This window comes from Oryza glaberrima, chromosome 5 (genome assembly GCF_000147395.1).
Source record: "Oryza glaberrima chromosome 5, OglaRS2, whole genome shotgun sequence".
In the NCBI taxonomy this organism is placed as follows: Eukaryota; Viridiplantae; Streptophyta; class Magnoliopsida; order Poales; family Poaceae; genus Oryza; species Oryza glaberrima.
Genome location: NC_068330.1, coordinates 17797703 through 17810285, shown reverse-complemented (window position 1 = coordinate 17810285; position 12583 = coordinate 17797703). Strand labels below are relative to the sequence as shown.

The 12583-nt window shown below is 40.8% G+C and overlaps 2 protein-coding genes and 1 pseudogene across 2 annotated transcripts; all 3 read right to left on the bottom strand.

Moving 5' to 3' along the window:
- The window catches only part of LOC127773185 (uncharacterized), a 3344-nt pseudogene extending 1613 nt beyond the window's left edge, over positions 1 to 1731 (bottom strand).
- Positions 1732 to 7107: 5376 nt separating this feature from the next.
- Positions 7108 to 7703, bottom strand: LOC127772894 (uncharacterized). The gene has a single exon (XM_052298885.1). It carries the CDS (start codon positions 7492 to 7494, stop codon positions 7108 to 7110), a length of 387 nt encoding a protein of 128 aa, XP_052154845.1. The 5' UTR covers positions 7495 to 7703.
- Positions 7704 to 8489: 786 nt separating this feature from the next.
- LOC127774110 (uncharacterized) lies at positions 8490 to 9376 on the bottom strand. The gene has a single exon (XM_052300388.1). The coding sequence runs from the start codon at positions 9262 to 9264 to the stop codon at positions 8926 to 8928; it is 339 nt and encodes a 112-aa protein (XP_052156348.1). The 5' UTR covers positions 9265 to 9376; the 3' UTR covers positions 8490 to 8925.
- Between the last annotated feature and the right edge of the window lie 3207 nt (positions 9377 to 12583).

Below are 12583 nucleotides of genomic sequence, written 5' to 3'. Positions count from 1 at the left end.
CTGTAGTTATCTTCTCCGATGGTTTGTTATTATGGTTGGAGAAAAATACAATACATCCTTCACCTGACTGAAACTAGAAACGTATATATGTAGCTTCCTGAAACTCGAACGTACTCCTATTTAGAGCAGGTTCAATAGGTTTATGTCAGCTCGCCGGCGATAGGAATAAACAATTTAGTTTTTGGCTGAGATGGAGCACAGAGAATGGAAGGAGAGAGAAACGCTGGCGCTTAATTAGTCGCTAGCTCTAGCACATCGTTCCATGCATGCATGGCTGCCCTGCCAATCGCAAGAGCTGATCAGATTAGAAAATTATAAAATAATCTTTTAGAGGAATGTGCTAATGTAGCTACTTGTTTTACAAGCTAATCTCTTTCTATTATTTTTTGTTGACATGGAACTTTTGGAGCCGGTAGCCAGCTATACTATTAAACTTGCTCTTAGTAGTTTCTGACTTGAGTTGATATAGGCATGATGACAATGATGCCTACTAAAATAGTATATTAAACTGATCCAATCAGGTAGGAGTTAAGAAAGTTCAGTTAGTTTTGAATGCTGACTCAACCACCAATATTAGAATTGGTTGAGTGTCCCTAATCATGCCTAAACAGGACTGATATATCAACGGGTACTATGCTTTAACGATGTTTTTTTTGCGGCAATTGATAATTAAAGGGTAGTTCATGGTATTACATTATATATCTTTATCAATCTAAAAGCATGTACTCTGCTAACCTATCAAATAGGTGGGAGCGATTCCTCCAATACACTCAAATCATAATCCTAATGAGCATAAACGGCAAAGGGAAAGAGAACGGTATGCGAAAATGTCTAATATGGAAAGGAAAGAACGAATGGAATAGAAAGCAACGTGAATCACACCATCAAAATAAAATGAATGCCATGCACGACGTAGGTGGGATGGATGGCATACGTATTTTAATCAATATTCATCACATATTACTTTATATTTTGACAATAATATTTTTCAATAAAAATACAGAAAATAGTGTGCCTCGAACTTGAAGGACACCTCGAGACGTGCTGGAAGTGTTTATTGGTTACTAGAAACGATATGTATATAAGGAGGGTCCGAACTAGACTATGTTGTTAAGAGACACAGAGAAACATGCATAATACTTTTCATAGAGATTTCCTTGTAATGTAGGACCCATTGTATCTACCTGAGGTTGTGTGGGAATTTTGATCAGCTTGGCTACCATGATCTGAACACTATTAATTGAACTATGTCACTTAATTATGTACTTTACTCTTCTTTGTTTATGCTTGTTTTAGTGGTTAAGCAAAACAACTAAAAACATTAGTACAGAGCGACTCGTGCTTTTGTTATTGTATTTAAAACATTAGTATAGGATGAAAAAATAGAACCCGTGAAATATTGGTTTCAGAAATATGTGGAGGGGAGGAGAAAGATTGAGTAGGCAAAAGAGTGAAAAGGGAGGAGGTGGCCGCACGAAGGAAGCGGAAATATTAGGGGTAGGAATGAAGGAAGATGGATTTATGTGGAGTACACGTTTACGATCGGAAGACCTTATATAGGCAAAGGGATAAGATGGTCATAAAGAACTAGGTTATGGGTGTGCTTGAGCCACATTCGGTCTAGCACAGAGACGAAATACTCAGACCGTAGCAACGCACGGGCACTCCCCTAGTAACATTGAAATCAAAGATCCGGTAAAATAATGAACAAACCTGCTTCACGCTCTCCATTTTCTCTGTTGTTAGCTCGTTGTCCAGACAAGCAGTTCCATTGCGTTTGCCCAGCAATTCAGACTGGAATCATCAAAGAGACAACATAAAGTTCTTGAATAAGTTCTTGGATAAGTACTTACAACATAAAAAATCCATTGGATAAGTACTTACAGTAGCATATGCACTCAGGATGATTTTCTCATTCCAATCCAGTGACCATAGGTGGCATACTAGATGCAGTATCTCTGAATGCATATGACCAAAGGGTTCGAAGCATTCAACATATGTCTTCTCAACCACACGGAACTCATCAAAATCCAAGATCTAAGTCATGCTTCTGGTACTCTTTCTCTATATCAAGACACTAGAGATAAAGGATAGCATAAGTCAATCTCACAAACCACTACAAATCTTGCATAACTAAAGGGGCACGGATACTTACCTCAATCACCTCAGTCCTCTCAAGCACCTCAATCCTCTTAGGCATCTCAGTACTCTTAGGCACCTCAATCCTCTCAGGCACTTCTACAAATTTTGCATAACAAGTATCCTCCCACTTCTTAAACTGAAATGGACACAAAAAAATACAAAGTCAATCAGGTGCAGTCATAATTATAAAACTTTAACAGATGAACATGTCCTCAGTACTTACAATAAAAGCCTCTAAGGGCTTCGATGTCATCCGACCCCTCCATTTCTTTATCATATCATTTGGATTTTCCTTGAGAAGTCCCTTGACCTTGTCATCATTGTATAGGTACATTCTACTAGCTTCATTCACTTGCAAGTCATTCCCTTCAATGCAGTCCAAGATAACAACCTGTGAACCAATGCAGCACCACTACAGTTAGTCACTTCCATACCCAAAATGAGAAAAGATATTACTTGAAGCAGGTCCTATTACTTACAATTAGTAGAGCAACACAACATGTCATATATGGAGATATAACTTTTTCCCCTTTTTTCCGGAAAGGCACTACACTCGTCTTTCAAGCCTTGATAGACCATATATGGCCAATCCATGTCGCGTAATTTTTCAAGGTCATGTACCCCTTCAAGTGTAGTTGGGCTTACATAACTCGTTTGTACTGGCTTTAGCAGTCTATCAATGGCCACGCCAATGAAAAGCCTGACCAGCATATCCGTGTCCACGTATTGTTTTACCTCCTCGTCCTCACAATGTATAACCAGGTTCACAATTCTGTCCGGTACGAAAATATTTCTTCTCTTGTCAGCCGGGGTGGAATCATAGTCGCCAAAATCCTCTTCACTGTCATGTGCATCCCTAGCAGCTGTTGTGCTGTCTTGTGCATCCCCAGCTGCTATGCTGTCCTGTGCACCCCTAGCATCTGCCTGATCCCCAGCTATTGTGCTGCCCTGTGCACCCCCAACAGCTTCGCTGTCCTGTGCACCCCCAGCTGCTGTTCTGGCCTTTCCCTTTGGCAAAGGGAACTTTTTACATACGAACCTCAATGCATTGTACATCCTCTAGTATTCTGTTGCGTTATTTGATTTGGAGAGCCCCTTAACAGAGCCAACTGGCATGTCAATAGCATGCTGCACCACTTTTTCCAAGATCCACAATGAAACATCCCCCATGGGGAGTTCAATTAGATCAAACGCTGCATGAACAACTGCTTTGTCCAAAAGGTCTCCGCAGATTTTTCTGCAGCTTAGTGCTTCTAGCTTTAACTTGAAGAGGTTCCCTAAACCGAGTTCTTGAATCTTTTGCTCTACTGCCGTTGGAAGCAGCTTAGCCAGTGATCTGACACACCCAGGGTTGCACCTTGTTGGTGGCCCTTTGTCGTCACTGGGTTTGGCCTGCACATTCAACTCTTCCCTCCGCCTCTTCCCCATTGTGAAATGATGCACAACCTGTACAGCCAATCTGAAATGTTATTTGAAAATTAATGCTCCTAAATTTCAGAACGGCTGTATAATATATATATATATATATATATACGCATACATATATATATACACATACATATATACATATATATGTAATACTATTGAAAGTACATGTATGAATTTTCCTAGAATTTTTTGTGATAATTTTTAGTTGGTGTACACGGTGTGTACACGCGAGGGCCTGTGTGCATAGGATACGCTCCCATATATATATATGTATATAGGACACTCATATGGGGCACCATGGTGCCCGGGCACCGTGGTATCTAATGCACAAAATCACTCAAAATTTTCAAAATTTTCAAATTGTGAGTATATACCTAGTTATAATAATTCGATTCATACCTAAACCTATCAACAAAACAACTCAAATTTGACTTTATTTCACAATCCATGATTACATACCTAACTAATTATATGTATGGATACTATATACCAAGAATCAAAATCTAACAAAAACAAGTTCAAATTCAGTTCAAACTTGCTTTGAACTAGTTAGTAAAGTGGTTAATGTTAATACCTAAGTAATTGAAAAAGATTCATACTCATTTGAATTGGGTATATACTCAATTTCAACAATGGTGCCCGGGCACCATGGAGCACCAAACAAATTTACTATGTATATATATGTACATACATATATATGTACATATATACATATACACATACATACATACATACACACACACATACATACATACATACATACATACATACATATATGTTTATGTATATGTGTGTGTGTGTGTGTGTATATATGTACATATATATATATATACACATACATACATACATACATACATACATACATACATACATACATACATATATGTATGTATATGTATGTGTGTGTGTGTGTATGTATGTATGTATGTATGTAGGAACGGGTGTTAAGCATCCATGCTCGTGCTCTTGTGGACATTGTCCATGGTACACATATATCAAGGGTTTATGTGGGGTTCAAACAATCTTCCTATGCTTATTCAACTATCCAATAATAACTAGATCTTACACATGGGTTGAGTGTTTACATATATGGGGTTTAAACATCCTTCCTATGGCCAATCTTAATCGATGACATAGATACATTGATGGGGTTCAAACATTATTCCCACAATCATTCAACCTCCCAATCATAGTCGTATGCCACATATACTTTCCACAACCATTTCACTGTGTAGTAGACCATGACAAACAAGGTATATATGGGTTCTAACCATTGTTAGTTAAATCATTCAACCATCCAATCTTAATATGATGGGACAAATGCATCAACAATTTATATATGGGATTTAAATATCTTTCTTACAAACCATTGAACCATCCAATCTTAATCAAATCGATTCCCACATTAGGGGCTCGCTTGAGAAGCACCACCATTGTCCTCCACCTCCACCACAGTGGGGGCTCGCTTGAGAAGCACATGTCTAGATTAAACATCCTATTATGCTCATTCAGCTCCCTAATTAATTAATATTGCAAGCATCACACTTGCATTAAGTCTTTATATATGGGGATTAAACATCCTTCTCGCGCTCATTCATCCACCCAATCTTAATCGATGATATAATTTCAAACATTATTTTGTGGTCATTCAACCATCCAATCTTAATCAAATGGCACATATACATCGATATATTGGGGGTTCAAACATTCTTTCCACGGCCGTTTGACCATCTAGTTTTAGTCTATGGCACATGCATTGAGGATATTTATGGTTTAAAATATCATTCCTTTTTATAACGGATAAAAATCTGACCCCCTATATCCACAAAAGTGGATATACAACCAAGCGTTACAAACAAAAGTAGTAGACTCCAAGCCTCGTTACTGAGGAAGAAATAAAGTTAAGAAAATTAAGCTATAAATATTCTTCTATATCCTTACTTCAACCTTGCTTTATCTTGTGTAGCTATGATTCTTCACATCACTCCTCTACTCAAGAATTTTTGATGTCAGAATCGTCATGCCAATAAAATGACATCTATTGCTTGTCGAGCCATGTTATGAAGAAACCGCACTGAGGCAGTCACCGCCACAGGAACAAATACTCTCCTTGCTTTTTCCAACGCATTGAACAAACATCAACCAATACGCGCCGCCCCTTACAGAGCTCCTTGCCTTAGGTGGCCAAGCATGAGAGGGAGGGGAGGGTTAGATCTAGCCCACTACACCACCAGTGTGCCATCTTGCTGTCGTTGATGCCTGCTCACCAAATCCAGCGGAAGGGAAGAGTGGGACTGGCCTGCTATGCCACCTCCATGCACCACCACACTGTCTTGATGCCGCAGATTGGCCATTATCCACTTTTCCGTTACCACGGCCCTCCACTTGGGTAGCTCCATGGGCCACCCTGCTCCATTTGCCAGCCGACCACCCACATGAGTAGGCACCATCGACCAACCTCTGCCACTACCATCCTTGCACGCACCAGGAAACCTCCACCAACCTCACATGTGTTGGCTCCCAGAGCATGTCCTCATCATTGACAATGGATGCCCTAACTAAGGGGGAGGATGCACATGAAGGCAACCATATGAAGGTTGTGGTGCATCGCGACCTGGGCTGGTTGAAGCATCACCGGCTAGCCCTGCCTCGTTGCTGGCCAGCTTTCACATAAAGTGAGCTAGATAATCATCCTGAGACATAATTGTTCTAGATGTTGGCTAGCTCCGTTTGGAGCAAGCCACTAGCCAGCCACCTCGTGGGCACCGTTGTTCCTATAGATATAGAGAAACACTAAACTAGATTTGAAGAAAGAAGAGAACGGGAAAAGGGGAAATGAGGAGGGGTAGGGTCCAATGGGAGGAGGGAAAGAGTGGAGAGTGTGTATGTGTGGGTGGTGGGAGGGGGGGAGCCATGTGAGGGTTTGGCTAGGGTTAAGATATATTTGGGAAACATTCAATCATCTAATCTTATAAGGTGGAACTTGTGTGGATGGTCTATATAAGAGTTTAAATATATTTCCCGTGAATCTTTCAATCATCCAATCTTAATCAGATGGTACACATGCATCAAACGTATACACATATATGGTTTAAACATCTTTCCCACGATCATTGAACCATACAATCTTAATCGGACGGCAAACATACATCGAGGGTCTAGATATGAGATTCAAACATCCTTCCCGCGCGTATTTAACCTTCTAGGTCTTAGATGGACATATCAGATAGAAACATATACGTCAAGATAGCAACCCTAAAATTTTAATTTTGCAATAGATCATGCAGTTCAAAAACTACAGCAAAACAAGATCTTGAATAATCTTAAGCCAAGATTAGTATGAAAACCTTAAGAATTAATATGTAGGTGCAAATATAGCAACAACAAACCAGACAAAATATATCATTTATTATTCTTCAATTCCATTGAATCCCTCCCAAGATATCAATTACACCATGGAATCAAAGGAACACACAGAAAGGGTCTTGGAAACCCCTCCACAAAAGCAACAACAAAAAAAACAGATCGATTCCCATACTAGGAGCTCACTTGAGAAGAACTCCCGTCATCGTCCTCTTCCACCTTTGGTGGCTCCGATTTCTCCACCTCCTCCACAGTGGCGTTCTCTATGTCTTCTTCCTTCTTCTTCTCAGGGAGGGCATCATCATAGGCAGCTTTGTTCCCTCCTATGCACGCACGGAGCCTCTTCTTCACAAAGGCTCCCATACCTTGCCCAGGCTTGATGGGTGTGCCACGTCCCACGCAAAGCTGACCAACGGCAACAGAAGCAACCGTGAGGGTAGCGATGATCGCCAGAGCCACGATCACCGGCCCATAGGAACCACCAACGCCCATGGCGGTGCCTCCACTATGCGACGTACCGCGTGTCATCGTCAACGGTGATGGAGGTGACAAGAGGGACATCTATATCTTCCTACCTATCCCCCTGCAAGCTAACAAGGGGAATTACTTGCACATCTAATGATGGACTGGTGTTGTTATGCGGTTGTGTTGGGGTGAGATGGAGGATGTCTCTCCTCCCCCTTCTAGCCTTTAAAAAGGAGTCCTACAGGGGCATAACAGGAATGAGAGGAAGCTTCTGGAGATCAATTCTCACAACACACATTTCCTACAGTACAGTTTTGCCCCCAGACAGGTCGGATGGTGTGTGTCAGCAGCCTCTATGCCTGTAGGCATGCATTCAGTTGAATGGTTTTGTCTCGATCGACGGCGAAAAAGGATTTAATTTTGGACAAGAAAAAAGAGCCTTTAATCCATGAGATTACTACATCTCGCATACAGGGACAAATATTACAGCTGTGAGTGATGCTTAAGAGACTTTACGGTTTTGTTTGCAGCTAAGCAGGAATTAATATAAATAATCTCCCTCTTCAGGGCTCTGCTTGCATGAATAGCTACCAGCCAGAGCCAAGAGTGCCAGAGACATCAAGCCTGGATGGTAGTAGTACAGTACTTGCATTACTCGTGCCCGGCGTTGCTGCTTCGGTGGGGCCCACTTGAACTGGCCGTCCTCCCGTGCCGTCGGTGGGGGTGGTCCCCACCACCGGCCAGTTACTTTGCTCCCGTCGATTCGGCCCGGTGGGCCTCAGCTTGCCACGCCCCCACCAACAGCCCATTTTTTTATGATGGGCTTGCAACTTGGCCCAACTTGTTGGATTGTCAAGGCCGGAGGGAGGCCCATCTGGACGAACTTGTGTGGGCCGCTTCTTTCCATTTTAGAGAGGAAACATGGGCTGGGCTACGGGCTGCGGGCTGCCACCTATCACCGGAGAAACACTTGCTCGCAGCCTCAAATACTTGAAACCAGGCTTTGAAAATTCGGGCAAAAATCATCAAACCTCCGAAAGTATGAGAGAGGAAAATCAATTATGATCTTCCTAATTGTGTCATGATTAGCATAGCGCATCAAAGCACCTTATCGATGCAAAATTAATCCCTTTCAAAACCATTGTACTTCATGAATCTTGCTACATATCTTAAAAACGTTGACGGGCTTACAGCTTACCAGAGATCAAAGCGAGAGGCAGAACAAAGTTCAAAATCTGCCGTGTATAACAACAACAAGTAATTACAGTAGAAACACCTTACTACTCATCAATCACTACTACTAACACCACCACATACGAATCATTTCTACCAGATCCAAACAAAGAAAAAAAAAGAGGGAGAGAGAAAACTAATTAAAAACACGAAATCCGAACCGGTTCAACTAATCAATCTTCGCCACAATCTCCAGCTCCAGCGATGAACTGATGATCATGGCGGCCACCAGGTCAGGTGTATGTATTCACAGGTTTCGCCGCGATTTGACATGATTGGAAGTGGAACGCAAACTCACGCGGCGACTCCGGCGCCGGCGCCGATGCAGGAGAAGACGCGGACGCTGCGGGCCTTGGGGAGCGCCACCCGCGGCAGCCGCCGGCCAGGGGAGAGCCCCACCTCGCCGGCCAGCTCCTCCAGCGACAGGTTCCGCCGGTGCGGCTGCTGCTGCTGCTGGTGCTGGCCCCCCGCCGCCGCGGCCGATGGGTGGAGCGGGGACCGCACCTCCTGCTCCAGCCACAGCCGGCGCTGCTCCGGGTCGTAGAGGTCCACGCCGGCGGCGGCGCCGCCGTCGGGGCGGCCGCCCCGGCGATCCTTGATGGCCTTGTAGAGAAGCGGGATGAGGCCTTCCATCCGCGGCGGCGGCTTGCGATGCGAGATAAGGAGGGGTTGGGTTGGTTTGGTTGGTGGGAAATGGGCCTTGGCGTTGGCGTTGGTGACTTGGTGTTGGCGGCTTTGCTAGTTGGAGAGGTTGGGTGTGTGCGCCATTTTTATACCAAGGTCCTTCATCCATTTGTAAATTGCAATTGGCACGCTTATTGAAACGGTAGTAATATCTACGGCGAAAAAGAATACTCTCACCGTCCCAAAATAAAATGAATTCCGATCGGATGTGGAATATTACAGTACTATGAATTTGCTGTCCAAATTCGTAAGACTGGGATATATCCGATTCAACCAAAATCTCTTATATTTTAAGACAGAAGAAGCACAATTTTAGTTATGCACGTACTCTACCTCCGTTTCGAAATATAACAACTTCTAACTATATATCTGGACAATACTAAATTTCTATATTCTGAAATATAACAACTTCTAACTATATATCTGGACAATACTAAATTTCTATATTCTGAGATGGAGATAAATTTTAGCTATACGTTGAAGAGAGGTACTAGACAATAAAATCAAAATTTAAATAACTGGAAAAATATTTGTTCATTTCATGTTTGAACTAATAGCTCACTGAAATGGTAAACAACAAAATCTGAACAACCTGGAAATTATTTGATCATTTCATTTTTGAACTAATTAATCAAGGCCCAGGTGAAATTTTTGCATATACATATAAATAGATTCTTTAAAAAATTTGGTTAGACAGATGATTTTAATTATTCCCCAATTCAATTATTAATGGTATTTTTCATGTAGTATAGATTATAGAATAATAGAAATCCTTTTGATTGGGGCTTTTGCTTGCGTGTGACGCCTTACTTCTTCTAAGCTTGCTGACGCTGCCCTAATTTGGATCTTGTCTGATGCAGACTGCTTGCTTGGAGTGATTTGATTGAATTGATAGCTGTGGTTTTCTTAATAAGCAGGAGTTGAGATTTGGTCCGAGCCTGGGATGTGATTAGTTGGACGACTTCCTCTAGCAGTAAAGGATATGATAATATCTGGAGATTTATTCAAAGAGGAAAAAAAGAAAATAATTAATTGTTGCTGACGCCTCATGTAATAACAATATCGGTACCATTGCTTGCCGTAGCAGCTTGTAATGTAGTAGCGCACCTGATCTTATTTAATTATGTTCTACCTTTTCTTTCTCCCCTCAGCTTTTAATTAATTTACCATATTGCTGCCTACGCGTATAGACGTGTAGTGTAATGAACGCCGTGTCTAGTTCAAAAGTTATTCTTCAAACTTCCAACTTTTCCATCACATCGAAACTTTCCTATACACACAAACTTTCAATTTTTCCATCACATCATTCCAATTTCAACCAAATTTTCAATTTTGATGTGAACAAAACACAGCCAAAATATTGGTATCCAGCATCCACATCTATTGTGCTATTATCATCCATCGAAGAAAACATGTTTTGGATATGTGTCAAGTCAAATTTGTGTAGATTTGCAACGGAGTGTAGTTTTGTAATATTACAGTTTTATTAGGTTTTTAGATATGTTGTAACAAAAAAAGTAATTAAAATTATATCTTGGAGACCATATATATCGACGTCAACATCTCCCTTTTTCACCAAATATGGTATCAAAGACAAATGCCATAGAGTTTTTTCTTAAAAAAAAAACAAAATCCATACAATTTTATACTTCGTACCAAGAATCAACATGCTTCATCAGCTACTTGAAGAAAAGAATGATGCGTGGGAGAAGCAACGTAGTAGGAGTAGAAGAATGCACAAATACACCTTACACAAATACACAGAATATATGTCAATCCGATACTACTATAATGCATGGAAGTTTCTGCAGAGCGCCATTAATAACTGTAATTAACTTTAAGCTTGTTGTTTGGAAGTTTAAATAACTACAATTCTGAGTATGTTACAGTGAATCAATACAGCAAACAGTGCCCAAATACTGTAGCAAAGTACTGTACAAACAGTAGTTCTTTTAGGGCCCCCTTTGAGCCCCTTTGAATCACAGGATTAAAAAAAACGTAGGAATAGGAAAAACATAGGATTTTGATAGGAATGTAAGTATAAAACAGAGGATTGCAAAACGCAGGAAAAACACAGGAATAATTGTTTGATTGAACCGTAGGAAAAATATAGGAATTGGATGAGAGAGATAGATTCAAAAAAAAGTTACCAAGAAGTTGAAGCTCTTGCTAAATTTCCTCCAAAATCTTTATAGGATTGTCTATTCCATAGGAATTTCAAAGAATTGGATAGGATTCAATACTTTTTTTTCAAAGGGCATCAATGGAAATTATTGAAATCCTCCAAAATTTCATGTTTTCCCTCCAATTTAAAGGGCCCTTACTGTTTGAATGCTTACTGTTCGTATTTACTTTAGTACTTTGTTTTGGATCGATGGATGTGGATCCAACAATAAACAGCATACCCTAATACACTGCACTGTAGCTCCCTCTGCAGTCTCTCCATCACTGCAGAGGATCCGGATCGGATGCTACTATGATGAATGGAAGTTTCTGCAGAGCGCCATTAACAACTATAATTAACTTTAAGCTTGTTGTTTTGGCAGACCGGCATAAGCTGGATGCAACGTACCGAGGGAAGGAAGATGTGGGGTAGGCAGGAGGCTGACGACTAATTAACGACGACCCTGCTGGCAAATTGACTGAGAGAATCGGAGTAGCAGAACAAATTGGCATGAACAGGGACTGATTTGATTGGGTTTAGCTGCAACTGGAGCAACCATGATGTGCCATGTGTGGCCTTGGAACCCAGTGGGGATTACCATATCAAAGTTCTCGTCCTTTTCAATTATCGTGAACATGTGTTTCCCAACCTTTTAAATGGCACCGATTTCTTTAAAAAAATTTCATCAACATTTGTTTATTCCTTGAATAATATGTTCAATTTTGTTCCTTACTAATTACTTCATCCGTTCAAAAATATAAACATTTTTAGAACAGTGGTAAATCAAATATTTTTAATTTTGACTATTAATAGAAAAAAAATCGAGAACAAACAAATCGTAATATGCTACTCCATTTATATAGAATATTTTTTAATAAATATTGTTGGTGAAAATAGTATCTCGAAAACTATATCAGAGTCTAAAAATACATATATTTTAAAACAGATGTAGTTGTTATTTTGAACGGGACCTAATATTTCGCATGGATGTTCATTTCCTCAGCCGATGGAATAGAATAAAATTCTCTTCTCTGAAGAACAGCGACAGCAGTACTGCCGGTACAGCATTTGGCATGACAGCTTCAAGGCTTGCTCTATTTTTCT